This window comes from Amblyraja radiata, chromosome 3 (assembly GCF_010909765.2).
Source record: "Amblyraja radiata isolate CabotCenter1 chromosome 3, sAmbRad1.1.pri, whole genome shotgun sequence".
NCBI classification, from domain to species: Eukaryota; Metazoa; Chordata; class Chondrichthyes; order Rajiformes; family Rajidae; genus Amblyraja; species Amblyraja radiata.
Window position 1 is genome coordinate 119006741 of NC_045958.1, and position 18223 is coordinate 119024963.

The window sequence follows — 18223 nt, forward strand, 5'->3', positions numbered from 1 at the left end:
GCCTTCCAAAGAGTTAAGTAATAAAATTGCATCAGTAAAATATAGATTAAATAAAATATATTCTAATCAAGTGATTAAACTTTTTCAACAAACTAAGCAAGTGTATTTTGAATTTGGAGATAAGCCACAAAAATTACTAGCACGACAGCTTAGAAAATTAGAAGATGAGAAGATGATACACGGAATTAGATCTGAGTATGGAAATATATTAATTACTCCAAAAGATATTAATGATAGATTTTTACAATATTATAAAAATCTTTATTCGTCAAAACTAACAGGACAAACAGATAGTATGGAAATATTTTTACAAGAATGTCAAATCAATAGCTTAGATCAGGAAGGTAGAGAATTGTTAAATGCTGAAATAACAGTAAAAGATATTATAGAATCAATTAGTTCGCTTAAGAACGGAAAAGCAGCGGGCCCAGATGGCCTGAGTGCAGAATTTTATAAAAAATTTCAAGATCTGATTTCCCCAAGATTACAAATAATGTATAGATATGCATATGACCAAGGAAAATTACCAGAATCTTTAAATGAATCCACAATTACACTCATCCCTAAAGTAGATAAGGATTTGGAAGATCCTGGATCATATAGAGCGATTGCCCTTTTAAATACAGACCAAAAAATATTAACTAAGGTCTTATCTAGGAGATTAAGTTTAGTGATCTCTAAATTAATACATTATGATCAAACAGGTTTTATCCCAAAACGTTACTCATCCCATAATCTCAGACGTTTGTTTAATATTATATATTCAAAAAGAATACGAGATACGGAACTAGCGGTTATATCACTAGATGCAGAAAAAGCGTTTGATCAGGTGGAATGGATGTATTTATTTAATATAATGGAAAAGTTTCAATTGGGGGATAGATTTTGTAAATGGGTAAGAATTTTATACTCGAATCCTATGGCAAGAATTTTGACTAACCAAATTTTATCAGCCAAATTCAAACTCTCTAGGGGATGCAGACAGGGATGTCCGTTATCACCCTTATTGTTCGCATTGGTGATAGAACCATTGGCGGAAAAAATTAGATCTGAACCTGAAATATATGGCTATAATACTGATACAACAATTAATAAAATTTCTTTATATGCAGATGATGTTTTGATTTATATTACAAAACCGGAAATTAGTATTCCCAACCTGCTAAACATTATAACTAAGTTTGGTGCATTTTCTGGGTATAGGATTAATTGGGATAAAAGCGAGATTATGCCAATAACAGGAATAAATCTTAATACATTACAACAATACCCATTAAAAGTAGTTACAGACAAACTTAAATATTTAGGGATTAACGTAACTAAAACTCATAACTCATTAATAAAATCCAACTATCCTCAACTATTAGATAAACTTAGAAAAAATATTTTATATTGGAAAACACTGCCTATATCCATGATTGGTAGAATAAGTGCCATAAAGATGGTATTTCTACCGCAGTTGTTATATTTGTTTCAGGCTATTCCTTTTTTTCTTCCGAAAACTTTTTTTTAAAAAATTGATAATATTGTCAATAGCTTTATTTGGGATTATAAAAATCACAGAATAAATAAAAAACATCTATGCAAAGCTAAGATAAATGGAGGATTAGCACTTCCAAACTTTTTATATTATTTTTGGGCTGTTCAGATTAAGAATATGAATTTCTGGTGGGTAAATATGGATCATGAACCGACATGGTTAAATATAGAAAAGGAGGACTGTCTACCTTTCAATGTAGGTTCGATAATTTTTGCACCAACGGAAGTACAAAAAAAATATTATAAAGACAACCTAATAATATATAATAATAGACGTATTTGGAAACAAATAGTTAAGACTCTACACTTGGATAATCTCTCATTTAGATTACCAATTATGAATAATCCATCGTTTAAACCTGCTATATTAGATGGGGGGTTTAAACAATGGGATGATTTAGGAATTACAAGGATAGAACATCTGTATAGAAAAGGAAAATTTCTTTTATTCCAGGAGTTACAAGATATTTATGGATTGTCTCCACAACATTTGTTTAGGTATTTACAAATTAGAGATTATATTAAATCCAATACACAAGATTATAAAAATAAAGAAGCAGGATTGTTAGATGAACTGTTTAATTTATATCCAAATACAGAAAAATTAATAGCCTATATATATAACATCATTTTGGATAAGGAGAATCCAATAACGGAAGTATATCGTCAAGCATGGGAAAATGAAATGGGATTGGCTATAACAAAAGAAAACTGGGAAGAAAGTCTACAACGAATACACCGGTGTTCATTAAACGCCAGACATATACTGATACAATTTAAAGTATTATATAGGTTACATTATTCGAAAACTAAATTAAATAGTATTTTTCCGAATCTCTCCGCTATTTGTGATAAGTGCAAGAAAGCAGAGGCAAATTTAATACATAGTTTCGTTACATGTCCTAAATTGAATTATTACTGGACAGAAATCTTTAAAGTTATTTCTGAAGTCATCAAAGTTAAATTGGACCCTAACCCAAAGCTAATAATATTTGGAATTCCGGATTTACATCTATCACTTACAGTAAATCAAAGAAATTTCTTTGATTACTGTTTAATAATTGGAAAAAAAATCATATTGAAATTTTGGAAGGGAACATTATCCCCCACAACCAAAATGTGGGCAACAGAGATGATGGAGACGTTACATCTGGAAAGAATTAGATTTGTCCTATTGGACAAGTATAATTCTTTTGAACAGATATGGTCTCCATATATACAGTATTTAGAGAAGTAGCTGTTCTTGGCAACACAGCTCGACGTGCACCCTGCGGGATTTGGTGAGAATAGTTCATTTTTATATTGGAATTACATATATGTCTTTATTGATACTATCACTTGTAGTAGTGTTATTAATAATACATATTGTGGTTACTAAAAATGTTTTTTTTTTTTTTTTTTTTTTTTTTTTTTTTCGTTTCTCTTTTCTTTCTTATATATAATCAAATTATTATTTAATCACTCTCTTAATGATTTATTCTTTCTCTATTCTTTCTCTATCATTATTTCTAAAAAAACAGTAGATAAGTATTACTAGTGTTTTACTTAATGCAAATTGAATTAATTTGATATAAAGTTGTTTGAAGCATTGTAATTGATTACCTTTAATAAAAAAATATATTACAAGATAAAAAAAAAAAAAAAAAAAAAAAAAAAAAAAAAAAAAAAAAAAAAAAAAAAAAAAAAAAAAAAAAAAACCATAAAACTAGAGGTTGTACATAGAATGGATTACGGTATGACATAGTTGGCATCTAAAATTAGGTTCTACTGTACTGTTTTGTACTGTATTAACTTCTAATAAAATAAACAAAACAAGTTCTCATTAAAGACTAGTGTAAAGTAAACAAAACAAGTTCTCATTAAAGACTAGTGTAAAGTACAAGTGTGTTTGATCACTCATTTACAGAGCGGTTGATGGATCAGAAGCTCCAATGTGACATGCTCCAGTATATGGAGCCTAGTCACCAGGGGGTCCTGGGACGCCCATGGCAGCACCTTATTGAGGGCTGCATAATGCATCTCCCTCGACAGAGGAGAGCATTAGGAGTCACTTCTGGGCTGACTCTGAAGACAGGGTTTTGGCTGAAGAAACCACAAGTGTGCAGGGGGTGCAGGAACAACACTACCAGCAGCAGGAGCTCGACGAGTGGCCGTCGGGTTCAGGAAGGCCACATCATCACGCAAGACCTCACATCTTCGACGGCAGCACCCCTACGCACCCACCAGCAAATCACAATGAACTGAAGCTGGTGAAAGCTTGAAGGCTGTACAACCAGGACAAAGGTCTTTTTTAGGCCACAGCCCAGAACGGCCTTCCTGGAAGATGCGCCAACCTCGTACTCGAGCTCCTCTACCTCCCAGGAGCAGATGTAAAATCATGCACACATGGTTGAGGCAGCTCCTGGGTCGGGTTGCATAATTCCTCCCATTCGGATAAAGATATGGAACCTCATCGATGATGTCTCCTGTCACGGATACAAGTTGGTAATATTAAACTGGTTTGAATATTTACACTGGTTTGGGATAACACTAGATTAGTTTATACGGCACACAGGTATGGTTGGAGTTGCCTTTCAAGACAAGGCTCACAAGAATGGGATGTGGACTGATCATTGTCAACAGCCTCAACCCGCATGTGCAGTATAGACTTTTCTGAATAACTTCCATGTGATCATTTCCGCTCACAGGGTTGAAGATATTTGAAATTTAACTGGATGAGGCAACGATACACTCAGCAGCATTGCAAAATGGGCTAACTCCAGTTTCCAGATTATTTACCAAATCACTACTATCAGTACTTCGGCTGCACAGAGCTAACAAATAAGTAGCATCAGATTGGATGATATTGAACATACTGTATTTTACTAAATTAGCCTTATCAGCCACATAGCTATATTTGAGGAATTGGTTCTCACCCGTCCAGTTAAATTTAAATTAAGTTGATACCAACTGAAACTATTGATTGTTAGGATACAATCATTTATTTATTGTTCTGGGATCAGCTATGAGACAAAAAATTAGACCTCTGCTATTTTTAGCTGAAACAATCAAAGTCACAATGATGGACAGCTTTGCTCCACTAAACCTCTTATCCGTAAATCTTCAGTCATTTCCAAACTGATGCTATTTCCCAAAGATGGGTAATTTACTAATACCATCTCTAGTTACGGAGGCAGATGGGATTAGCATGAGTTATCAAGTGTTCAGTCATGGTATCAACTGCCAATGGACACCAGGTGCATTCTGTGCTTTAAAGGGTGTGTGGATATGCATATACGGCATGCACAAGTCCAAGGTGATACACTTTGGTGGTGGTATATGTTAATCACAAAGGTACAATCAAATCAAAGTATCTGGTGATAGTTTTACCAAACCGCATTTAGCACTGGTGTATTATTATGCAAAATCAATGACAACACAGAATGAATGTGTGATCACAAAGTATTTAATGACAATGTGGATTGATAGAACACTAACTATTGAGTTGCTTGCATCCAGTTTCAATCAACAGTGAACGAGGCATACAGTGGCGAAGGGTGCATTCCCGCTACACTAGGGAGGAATGTTCTTTTATGTCTTCCTCCATTTGGCCTCAATAGACGGGTCTTGCAAAATTCAGCAAGATTCCCGCTTCCGGGTTTTCATAGTACCTGCCTGGGTTATATACCTATGGCTCCTGCTGAGGCGAAGAATGAACATAAAACCTTGCATGGTTAATTCTGGATAAAAAGATGCTGGTTCAGTTGTGATGTTGAAACCATCCTCTGCATGATATAATCAATCATAGACTTACAGACTCTGAGAGATCGTTTCTGCGGCTCGGGTTGTCAAACCATAAGCGTTAAGAGTGCTCACAACAGTTTGCAGGGATAGCACCAAATAGCAGCAATCTGCATAGGAGATGGGAAGCATTGTTTATGCTTCCTTACGTTTAACTCGGCACGGTTGACTGACACATTAAAATTCAGTTTTATGGGATTATAACATTGTTACTATTCCATTACTGTGCCTTAAGTACCTCCTAATCATTTGGCTGATAAGTACATAAACCACTCTGTCCGGTCTCACCCTCTGATATCCAGAGAATTAAGGTATCGTCAGCTTAAAACCTCCCAGGCTTAGGGACGCAGTGATATGGTTGTTAACATTGTACTACGTCACTTCACAGATGGGCACCACCAACATCCCTGCCCATGGTCATACTCACGTACTAGTGATTACGCCATGGCACTGAGTACAGCGCTATGGGTCCAGTCATTGCAACACTGGATAGGATGATCATATCTGCGGGCTATAATAACATGTTTTGTTTATGATTAATCAAGCAGATTAGACAGGGAAACAAGACCAAACTAGAGTTGCATATCCCATGGACGTTGGGTTGCGTGTGATCACGCATTTACACCAGTATGTCAAGGTTCCTAAGAGCCTTATAGACTGACAGCAATATTATTAGTTACATAAAATCTTGTTAGAAGGAATCACTACAAACCTTCTCCAGATGGTTATATGGGTCTGGCATATACAGGAGTGTACATTGACATTGAGTCTCACTCCACCAGGACCGCTATACCTCAGCAGCAGGGATGCACCACATCCTAGCGGTTGCAGGATGGTTAAACTATTGTTCTGTCCAAATATTCAGAATAAACCTATTGCCAGATCAGGGGTATTTGCCAACTCTATGTTAGGTATGGTTCATACTTCCTCCAGGTTGAGGGAGGTTACTATTGCCACTATTATTCATTAATAGCATCAACATTTCTATATCTATGTCATGTCTGAATGCATTCTTAATGTTCACTCATCATTGGCCTACTGATGCAGTGTATGACGCCTGGACTCGGTTCCACGGCATGAAATCACAGAGCTTTAAAATCTTCACGTAGTCACTCACGTGACTCCGAAGTAAAATAGTAAGATTAAACGAGAACTTACCAGTTTGAAGTTTGATCTTTATTTTATGAGGAGTAACGTTGAGGGATTACGTGCCCTCCGCTCCCAGCCCTCTATCATAAAGTTCAACTGGTATTATGGTTCTCTTATCTTATTATGTTCAGTTCAATAACTGTTATCTGTGATTTCACACCGCTGTTTTGAAGATTGACACGCATGCGTACTGGACGGGGTCTTCAAATATCGAGGATAGTAAAATCTTTAGGTATGTGAAGAGGAAAAAAATAGTTAAGACCAAAATTGGACCCTTGAAGACTGAAGAGGGCAAATTTATTATGGGGAACAAGGAAATGGCAGACGAGTTGAACAGGTACTTTGGATCCGTCTTCACTAAGGAAGACACAAACAATCTCCCTGATATACTAGTGGCCAGAGGATCTAGGGTGATGGAGGAACTGAAGGAAATTCACATTAGGCAGAAAATGGTGTTGGATAGACTGATGTGGCTGAAGGCTGATAAATCCCCAGGGCCTGGTGGTCTGCATCCCAGGGTACTTAAGGAAGTGGCTCTAGAAATCGTGGGCACATTGGTGATCATTTTCCAATGTTCTATAGATTCAGGATCAGTTCCTGTGGATTGGAGGCCATTGTAATGTTTGAGACCACGTAAGGCCCTGTTGTGACTAGCACAAGCAGAAGGAAAACACGTCCGACATCTTGTAAGTATGATTTATTCCGCTCCACCCACGGACACTTCTCCAAGGTCACCTGCTCTCGATCACGAGGCACAGCCCTTTATATTAAAGGGGCACTGGCATTTACATATACATCACATCTCCCCCTTTACTTTAATTACAATTCTCCCCCTTCCCTTAAATTACCTTACATCCCCCCCTTCAACGTTGGTCAAAATTAATAACTTGAACCTTAATGAATTTAATGTGGATAAAGTACCACAAATAACACAGTGCTCCTCATACTACAAAACTATAAAATAATTGCCCAACAATTTTACATAACAAGTCGAGTTGGGGGATTTGACAATCGCCCACTTCTCGTGCAAGTCGTCTTTCCAACTCGTTCTGTGTCGTATTTCTGTTGTGTGCGAGTGTGGCTTGGCTCGCTTTGAGCCGATTTCCCCCACCACAGACCCTTGTGATGCGGCCTGTGATAGTTCGCTTGAGTTTGGGAGACTAGCTCCTTCTGGGTGAGGGGTTCCTCCTTGTGGGAGAGTGTTCGCACTTGTCTGCTGCGTGTTGCCAGGGCATGGCTCAGCTGCTTCGTGCGCAGGTCGTATGTCCTTCCTGTTCCTGCGGAACTCTGTACCGCTCGGTGTAGAGATGACGTAGCTCCGAGGGGACAGGTTTCTCTTGCAATACGGCCACGTTGCCACTCAGTTGGTTTGGCATGAAACCATACCTGTTGTTGTTGTTCCAGGCGCGGCAGCGGCTCGACGCTTGCCTTCACATTGAAGTATGCTGCCTGTTTTTCTTGTCGGATGGCCAGTTGTGGTCCCATGGGAGGGACATGATGAGGCAATAAGAGTGATAGAGGCGATGGCAATTTGCTTCTTAACAGTCTACTGTTCGGTAACTGTGAGGGGGCATAGCCGCCTGTCCCATCAAGTGGGATGTTGCGGTATTCGAGGATGGCGTACATCGGGTCACGGCCGCTGCGTTTAGCTTTCCTCATGATACCTTTTATAGTTTGCACACAGCGCTTTATCTGCCCGTTGCTCTGTGGATATATGGGACTTGAGGTGACATGGGCAAATCCCAGTCATCCTGGAACCTACGAAACTCAGCACAGACAAATTGTCTCGCATTGTCAGTCATCACCAAGTCAGGAATGCCATTCCGGGCAAACATGCCCTTCATCCCACGTATCACCGAATGTGACGTCATGTCTGTCGACATATACATCACAGGTAGCTAATGTTATCCCACTTTTTAAGAAAGGCGGGAGAGAGAAAACAGGGAATTATAGACCAGTTAGGCTGACATTGGTGATGTGGAAGATGCTGGAGTCAATTATAAAAGATGAAATAGTGGCACATTTGGATAGCAGTAACAGGATTGGTCCGAATCAACATTCATTTAAGCAGTGGAAATCATGCTTGACTAATCTTCTGGAATTTTTTGAGGATGTAACTGGGAAAATGGACAAGGGAGAGCCAGTGGATGTAGTGCACCTGGACTTTCAGAAAGCATTTGATAAGGTCCCACATAGGAGATTAGTGGGCAACATTAGAGCGCATGATATTGGGGGTAGAGTGCTGACATGGATAGAACATTTGTTGGCAGTCAGGAAACAAAGAGTAGAGGCAGGCAGGGAGTAGTGGGGTACCACGAAGCTCGGTGCTGGGATCGCAGCTATTTACAATATATATTGATGATTTAGATGAAGGGATTAAAAGTAACATTAGCAAATTTGCAGATGACACAAAGCTGGGTGGCAGTGTGAACTGTGAGGAGGATGCTATGAGGATGCAGGGTGACTTGGGCTGGTTGGGTGAGTGGGCAGATGCATGGCAGATGCAGTTTAATGTGGATAAATGTGACGTTATCCACTTTGATGGCAAAAGCAGGAAGTCAGATTATTATCTAAATGGTGTAAAGTTGCGAAAACAATGGAATCTGGAGGTCCTTGTTCATCAGTCACTGAAAGTAAGCATGCAGGTACAGCAGGAAGTGAAGAAAGCGAATGGCATGTTGGCCTTCATAACAAGATGAGTTGAGTATAGGAGCAAAGAGGTCCTTCTGCAATTGTACAGGGCCCAAATGAGACCACACCTTGAGTATTGTGTGCAGTTTTGGTATCCAAATTTGAGGAAGGACATTCTTGCTATTGAGGGAGTGCAGCGTAGGTTCACAAGATTAATTCCCGGGATGGCGGGACTGTTATATGTTGATAGAATGGAGCGGCTGGGCTTGTACACTCTGAAATTTAGAAGGGTGGAGGGGATCTTATTGAAACATATAAGATTATTAAGGGTTTGGACATTCTAGAGGCAGTAAACATGTTCCCGATGTTGGAGGAGTCCAGAACCAGGGGCCACAGTTTAAGAATAAGGGGTAAGCCGTTTAGAATGGAGATGAGGAAATACTTTTTCACACACAGAATTGTGAGTTTGTGGTATTCTCTGCCTCAGAGGGCGGTGAAGGCCGGTTCTCTGGATGTTTTCAAGAGAGAATTAGATAGAGCTCTTAAAGATAGCGGAGTCAAGGGATATGGGGAGAAGGCAGGAACAGGGTACTGATTGTGGATGATCAGCCGTGATCATGCTGAATGGTGGTGCTGGCTCAAAAGGCCGAATGGCAGACTCCTGCACCTATTGTCTATTGTCTAAACCAGTGCACTTGGAAGAAACTCATGCAGTCAAGGTCTATGTTTCTAAGTAACTTCAGCTTTTTGTATCTGCAGAGCTGCCACAAGTATCTTGATACTTAAGATGCTCTAAGTATCAAGAGAGCTGCTCTAATTCTTGAGAGTGAGAAATTGCATGGGAGCTTAGCGACTGAGGGGGGGTGTGGGAGGAGGGTGTCCCCCTTCCCACGGTAGGGAGCTTTTACACTTTTCAGCTTGAAATTGTGCAATCTAGTGCATACTGTAGCGAGTCTTTTAACTAACACTTGAATGCAACATTTATGCTTCAAATTGGATTAGGTATGAATAAGGTTAGACTAAATTACATTCCTAATTACATTCCACAATAGAACCTGGTTCTGATCAACAGGTGCAGCACATGAATGATCTTAGTATATTCATGTATGGAAATCAGATTATAATTCATGCTGTTCTGCATATATATATATATTAACAAAAATATAGAAACAAGGCAAGAGGAGTCAGACTTCCATCACTGTTCTGCACAAATAAATCAATCAACCTTACCCTTTGAGTAAAGAAACAAGACGAAAATAATGCCACATATTCAACCGTAAATGGTTCAATGAAATTAAGATATATATGTAAAACATATATATGGAAACAGGCCCTTCGGCCCACCATGTCCACACCGACCAGCAATCTACCATACACCAATTGTATCCGACAGGCCAGGGACAATTTACAGAAGCCAATTAATCTACAAACCTGCACTTCTTTCGGATGTGGGAGAAACCGTAACATCAGAGAAAACCATGTGGCCATAAGGAGAATGCACAAATACTGTACAGACAGCACCCGTAGTCAGGATCAAATCTGGGTCTGTGGTGCTTCAAGGCAGCAACTCTACCGCTGCGCCACCGTGCCACCCCATTAAATTATTTTTTCTGTAATATATTTATTATGGTGTCATGTCAATAAAGATGAACACATGATTCTGATTTCTGCTCTTAGTTGGATAACACACATGTCCAATCATCGTGTTTTATGGCTGATTTTCAACATCTTCAGTCTGAAGGACTCGACCCGAAACATCACCTATTCTTTCTCTCCAGAGATGCTGCCTGTCCTGCTGAGTTATTCCAGCTTTTAGTGTCTATCTTCAGTTTAAACCACCATCTGCAGTTCCTTCCTACACTCTTTGTTAAGCGAAACAGGTCCTATTCTCATAATATTATTCACCTCAGTATTTTCTTCACCTCCATTGCTGCAGAGAATATAATGCCAGTTATCAAATCTTTCTTCAAAGTGAAAAAAAAATTCCAGCCCTGCCAATCTCTATAATTAAAAGTCTCATCTTGACCACTTCCTGTCTGTGCTGTATATTGATTTTAGAAAAAATGCTACCATTATTGCAATGATTTTTGGCCAACTTAGTCCTCCTCCGCTGAGCAGGCCCCGAGGATTTTTCCCATCGATTAAAAATAAAAAAGTTATGATTGTTTAAAAAACCTTGAGATCCTCTCGCCTGTCAATCACCGCGATGAAGGTAACGCCCCTTCCGGGGGGGGGGGGGGGGGGGGGGGCGGGCAGGACTATAAATCCCAGCATCCCTGAACATGATTCAGTTTGGCAAGTAAGGTGAAAGTAAATCCAAAGGGTTTCTACAGCTATATTAATAGCAAAAGGATAACGAGGGATAAAATTGGTCCATTAGAGAGTCAGAGTGGACAGCTATCTGCAGAGCCAAAAGAGATGGGGGAGATATTGAACAATTTCTTTTCTTCGGTATTCACCAAGGAGAAGGATATTGAATTATGTGAGGTAACGGAAACAAGTAGAGTAGCTATGGAAACTATGAGATTCAAAGAAGAGGAAGTACTGACACTTTTGAAAAATATAAAAGTGGATAAGTTTCCAGGTCCAGACAGGATATTCCCTAGGACATTGAGGGAAGTTAGTGTAGAAATAGCAGGGGCTATGACAGAAATATTTCAAATGTCATTAGAAACGGGAATAGAGCCGGAGGATTGGCGTACTGCGCATGTTGTTCCATTGTTTAAAAAGGGTTCTAAGAGTAAACCTAGCAATTATAGACCTGTTAGTTTGACGTCAGTGGTGGGCAAATTAATGGAAAGGATACTTAGAGATAATATATATAAGCATCTGGATAAACAGGGTCTGATTAGGAACAGTCAACATGGATTTGTGCCTGGAAGGTCATGTTTGACTAATCTTCTTGAATATTTTGAAGAGGTTACTCGGGAAATTGATGAGGGTAAAGCAGTGGGATGTTGTATATATGGACTTCAGTAAGGCCTTTGACAAGGTTCCTCATGGAAGGTTGGTTAAGAAGGTTCAATTGTTGGGCATTAATGGTGGAGTAGCAAGATGGATTCAACAGTGGCTGAATGGGAGATGCCAGAGAGTAATGGTGGATGGCTGTTTGTCAGGTTGGAGGCCAGTGACTAGTGGGGTGCCACAGGGATCTGTGTTGGGTCCACTGTTGTTTGTCATGTACATCAATGATCTGGATGATGGTGTGGTAAATTGGATTAGTAAGTATGCAGATGATACTAAGATAGGTGGTGTTGTGGATAATGAAGTAGATTTTCAAAGTCTACAGAGAGATTTAGGCCATTTGGAAGAGTGGGCTGAAAGAAGGCAGATGGAATTTTATGCTGATAAGTGTGAGGTGCTACATCTTGGTGGGACAAATCAAAATAGGACGTACATGGTAAATGGTAGTGAATTGAGGAATGCAGTTGAACAGAGGGATCTAGGAATAACTGTGCACAGTTCCCTGAAGGTAGAATCTCGTGTAGACAGGGTGGTAAAGAAAGCTTTTGGTGTGCTGGCCTTTATAAATCAGAGCATTGAGTATAGAAGTTGGGATGTACTGTTAAAATTGTACAAGGCATTGGTGAGGCCAATTCTGGAGCATGGTGTACAATTTTGGTCGCCTAATTATAGGAAGGATGTCAACAAAATAGAGAGAGTACAGATGAGATTTACTAGAATGTTGCTTGGGTTTCAGCAACTATGTTACAGAGAAAGGTTGAACAAGTTAGGTCTTTATTCTTTGGAGTGCAGAAGGTGAAGGGGGGACTTAATAGAGGTCTTTAAAATGATGAGAGGGATAGACAGAGTTGACGTGGATAAGCTTTTCCCACTGAGAGTAGGGAAGATTCAAACAAGAGGACATGACTTGAGAATTAAGGGACAGAAGTTTAGGGGTAACATGGGGGGGAACTTCTTTACTCAGAGAGTGGTAGCTGTGTGGAATGAGCTTCCAGTGGAGGTGGTGGAGGCAGGTTCGATTTTATAATTTAAAAATAAATTGGATAGTTATATGGACGGGAAAGGAATGGAAGGTTATGGTCTGAGTGCAGGTAGATGGGACTAGGGGAGAATAAGTGTTCGGCACGTACTAGAAGGGCCGAGATGGCCTGTTTCCGTGCTGTAATTGTTATATGGTTATATGGTTATATTCTGAAAGATCGTGAGAGAGAGGCCACAACTCTCATTCTAGGCTGAGAATCAACTGAACTGTAAGTCTGCAATGTACTTATAATAAATGATTTGTTAGCCCTTAATGAAAATGAAATGAGTTGATTGGCCTGCCCTGTGCTTAAAACTGCAAAGGCAATGGAAGTGAAGTGAAAATGCATTCAGCTGTTTGGCTTGGCCTGCCCTGTACTTGAAACTGAAATGGCAATGGAAGTGAAGTGAAAATGCAATCAGCTGTTTGTCATGGCCTGCCCTGTACTTGAAACTGAAATGGCAATGGAAGTGAAGTGAAAATGCAATCAGCTGTTTGGCCTGCTCTGTGCTTCAAATGAAATGGAAATGAAATGAAATTAGTTTTTTGGCCTGCCTGAAACCAATAATTTCGGCCCACAAGGCCACTATTAGCCGAGAAACCAGTCCTTTGTGCCCAAAATGCCCGTATTAGCCCAGGAAGAGTATTTTGGTCCAAAAGGCCCGTGCCAGGCCAGGAAAAGTCCAGAAAAAAGTGCCTTTCACTGAGATTTCACTCAGATATTTTTTTTAAAGAGCTCCTTCAGCCCATCAGGCCTGTACGAGCCCAGGAGGAGTCCCTTTGGCCCATCAGTAAGTATTCCCCCTGCAAGTATTAAACCTCACCTCAGTATTTTTCTCCCTCCCTTCATTTGCTCCCTGTGAGATCCAGGCCAGGATAGACTTTCCTCTGTCATTGCTGTGATTTGCAGAAAAAGATGAAAAATGTCTAAAATTGATTCTCCACCCTCTCCCCCTTCTCTCTCACAGAGTCTCTCACCTGTTTTGGGCAGAATTTCTGGCAGTTTCTGAGCTGCCAGCCCACCAGGCCTGAGAGACTGAGCTGCCAGCCCACCAGGCCTGAGTGACTGATCTGCCAGCCCAAGAATCCATTCGGACAACAATGTCCATACTAGCCCTCTGGAAACCAGTCCCTTCGACCCACAACACCCATATTAGCACTCCAGAAAGCCCCCCCCTCCCCCGCCCCCCCCCGCCCCTACTGGCCAGCAATATTGGAATTGTTGGAGAGGTGGAATATTGCGTTGGGGGACCAACCCTCCCGTGTGAACATGGGACCCAATGGGTCCCACTTAGTCTAGTATGTTCATAAATTGCCTCTGGATCCTCTCCAGAGCAATTGCACCCTTTCTACACTGTGTCATAGTCTTACAGCACAGAAAAAGGCCCTTCATCCCAACTTGTCCATGCAGATCAAGATGCCACATCTATACTAGTCCCATTTATCCGCCTTTGACCCATATCCCTTTAAACCTTGTGTGTGCCAGTGTGTGTGTAAGGGTGGGTGTCTGTGTGTTAGGTTCTGTGTAAGAGTGTGTGTTAGGTTGTGTGTGAGAGTGTCAGTGAAGCGGCGACAACACCCGGAGTGTGTGGAAACTTGGCAATGTCCGGGGAGCATTTTTCTCTCCCCCCCCCCCCCCCCCCCCGGAATGTGGGCCGTCCCAGATGCTCTGTGTCCAGCTGGGATCCGAGGGAGGTGAGGGACTGTGACCCGGGGGTCGGGCATCGGAGCGGAGCTATAGCCCGAGATTCATCCCCGCGGCTCCGGAGGCGGCATTGACGCCCCCACTCACTCGGTCCGCTCCTGGCTCCGGGCCGGGGTTAAAACTCCATCCTGTGTGGACTGAGTGGCCGCCAGACATAGAGCCGCCGGAGGTGAGGGTGGGAGGCGTGAGCGGTGCCTCGGGGGGGGCGGTGCTGGGACCACCGCTGTGTCTCACCTATCACACCATCTGCACGGGAATGTGAATGCGGGTGAGGCAGCATCTATAGAGCGGTAGACAAAAATGCTGGAGAAATGCTTGAGGCTGAAGAAGGGTCAAACTCAGACATCGATGCCAAAGATCTTATAGCTCCGCTATAGGATCTTTGATCGATGCTGCCTCACCAGCTGAGTTCTCCAGCATTTTTGTCTATAGGGTGATTTCACGAAAGGTCACTGGAGCGTAAATCCCCACTCACGTGACCGAAAATTTTAACTGGGGGACAAGCGTCACTTCCGGTACATGTTAGTGGATGGGAAAACACGCACTTTCACACCCGTTAAAAACCGCGAAAACGGCCAGTTTTTGAGCTGCAATTTACTGAGCCAGTCGGGGTGACCGTGAGGCACAGCTACCTAAATTTACAGTCCAAAAAAAAGATAGAAACTAAGGTAAATACAAGAGGGAGCTGAAGGGGCCAAAACGGCGGAAGTTGATTGCGGACATTTTTCGTGGAGATTTAAAGATCCAAAATATCGGGAATTATCGCGTTTGCTCGCTGCATTTCATCAAAAGTGGCATTATTGACTTTGTTATCTTTATTCATTTGTTAGATGAAAAGTATTAAAAGTTAGAAACCCGTCAGTAAAATTGCTAAATCGCCCATGGTTCTCAGGTGGGTTTTAACATGCAAAATGAAAACGCGTCTGAAGCTCCATTTACCATTTAAATAATCGTAAACTCTCAATGCGTTTGGAAATCAATTTTACTGAGATGCAAGCTTACGATTATTTAAATGGTAAATGGAGCTTCAGAAGCGTGTTCATTTTGCATGTTAAAACCCACCTGAGAACCATGGGCGATTTTGCAATTTTACTGACGGGTTTCTAACTTTTAATACTTTTCATCTAACAAATGAATAAAGATAACAAAGTCAATAATGCCACTTTTGATGAAATGCAGCGAGCAAACGCGATAATTCCCTATATTTTGGATCTTTAAATCTCCACGAAAAATGACCGCAATCAACTTCCGCCGTTTTGACACCTTCAGCTCCCTCTTGTATTTACCTTAATTTCTATCTTTTTTTTTAAAAATATTTTATCGAGCGTGAGAACTTCTGTCATCAGCGTGAGAGCATGAGAATTGTGTCAAATGCGTGAGTCTCACGCTTAATGCGTGAGAGTTGGCAGCCCTGTATCTGTCTTTACAGATACACTGTTGTTTTATCCAGGATCTTACGAGATCAATTATTTGTTCAATTAAATGACTATTTAATGGCACGAAGACGCGACAATATTTTTTACCTCCAGTATATTCCCTGACAGGTCATATCTATCCCAATGCTTCTGATTTGCTCTTGTTGTTCACAGCTCAGCCACTTTGACTTGCCACACAACCAGCTTGGGAAAGGCCATTTCACATCGGAGAAAGATAGGGCATTTTCAACGCAGATTACCATGTCAATATCTATCCAGTCGATCATCAGAGGCAAAGCTGCAGCTGACATCTTCTTTTTTTTAACTGCAAACACAAGTTGATCATCAGTTAAAAGTTTTGGATAGCAGGTAAGTGCAATAGCAAGCGAAACATTAATTTCATTTAATTTGAACAAACACATGTAATGTAGTAGATGATAATGGTAACTTTTAAAACATCTGCTACGAAAGATAAAAATAAATGTTTGCAATACAGCAGCAATGATCATCTAGGACCAATGTTATCTGGGAAATTGTCAGAATTGCAGACGTGATGGGCGTCCAGTATTCAATCACTATTTACTTTTACTTTCAAATGAAATTGTAGCATTAAGGAAAGGATGTTTATCGCATGACTTGGCACATTACAGCTCTCAAACCTTTAATTAAAATTGCCATGTTCCAAATCATCATCCACTCATACACGAAGGCCTACCAGAGAATGGCCTTTATTCGCTACCTTATTACACAGACACTCTACCAACCTGCGTCCACTCTAGAGCAATATCCCGGTGAGCCACTGTGGCAGACGCCACCCGGCGAGCAATGGAGTCGGCGAGGCCGGAGCAGAGCCGCGAGTAGATGGAGCCCGCGGCTGGGGTCTGGGCCGGCACCACGGAGGTGTCCAGAGAGGACCCGGCGGTGACAGTGGAGAGGTCGGTGTGGCGGTCGATGATGGCGATGATGTCCGACGGACGAGGACGGACACGTGGAGTGAGGACGCCGCTGCCAGGGGAAGGAACAAAGGAGGACCCGGCGTGGGGGGACCACCGTGAGGGAGGGGAAGGAAAATGGACAATGGGGACCCGGTAAACCTATGCTGCACTCCCTCAATAGCAATAATGTCCTTCCTCAAATTACGAGAACAAAATTGCACACAATACTCCAGGTGCGATCTCACCACGGCCCTGTACAACTGCAGTAGGACCTCCTTGCTCCTAAACTCAAATTCTCTTGCAATTAAACCAACAATTGCTTTCTTCACTGCCTGCTGTACCTGCATGCTTACTTTCAGTGACTGATGTACAAGCACACCCAGGTCTCATTGCACCCCCTCCCATTTCCTAATCTGAAACCATTCAGATAATAATCTGCCTTCCTGGTCTTGCCACCAAAGTGGATAACCTCACATTTATCCACAATATACTGCATCTGCTATGCATCTGCTCACTCACCCAACCTATCCAAGTCACCCTGCAGCCTCACAGCATCCTCATCGCAGCTCACACTGCCGCCCAGCTTTGTGTCATCCGCAAACTTAGAGATGTCATATTTAATTCCCTAGTCTAAATCGTTAATATATATTGTAAATAACTGGGGTCCCAGCACAGAGCATTGCGGTACCCCACTAGTCACTGCCTGCCATTCTGAACAGGACCCATTAATTCAAACTCTTTGCTTTCTGTCTGCCAACCAGTTCTCTACCCATGTCAATATCATGTGCTCTAATATTTCACACTAATCTCTTGTGTGGGACCTTGCCAAAGGCTTTTTGAAAGTCCAGATACACTACTTCCATTGTAGTGTGGATGTAACTCTCCCTTATCCATTCTACTTGTTAGATCCTCAAAAAATTCCAGAAGATTAGTCAAGCATGATTTCCCCTTCATAAATCCATACTGACTTTGATCGATCCTGTCACTGCTTTCCAAATGCGCTGCTATAACATATTTAATAATCGACTCAAGCAACTTCCCCACTACCGATGAAAGGCTAACTGGTCTATAATTCCCTGTTTTC

At 41.3% G+C, this 18223-nt stretch overlaps 1 protein-coding gene across 1 annotated transcript in view; it reads right to left on the reverse strand.

Moving 5' to 3' along the window:
- LOC116971501 overlaps positions 1-16555 on the reverse strand; it is a 33955-nt gene extending 17400 nt beyond the window's left edge. Inside the window, exon 1 of the mRNA XM_033018735.1 lies at positions 16313-16555. Within this exon, the coding sequence (XP_032874626.1) occupies positions 16313-16515 (203 nt within the window). The 5' untranslated portion in view covers positions 16516-16555. The remainder of the gene's footprint in view (positions 1-16312) is intronic.
- Positions 16556-18223: the final 1668 nt, after the last annotated feature.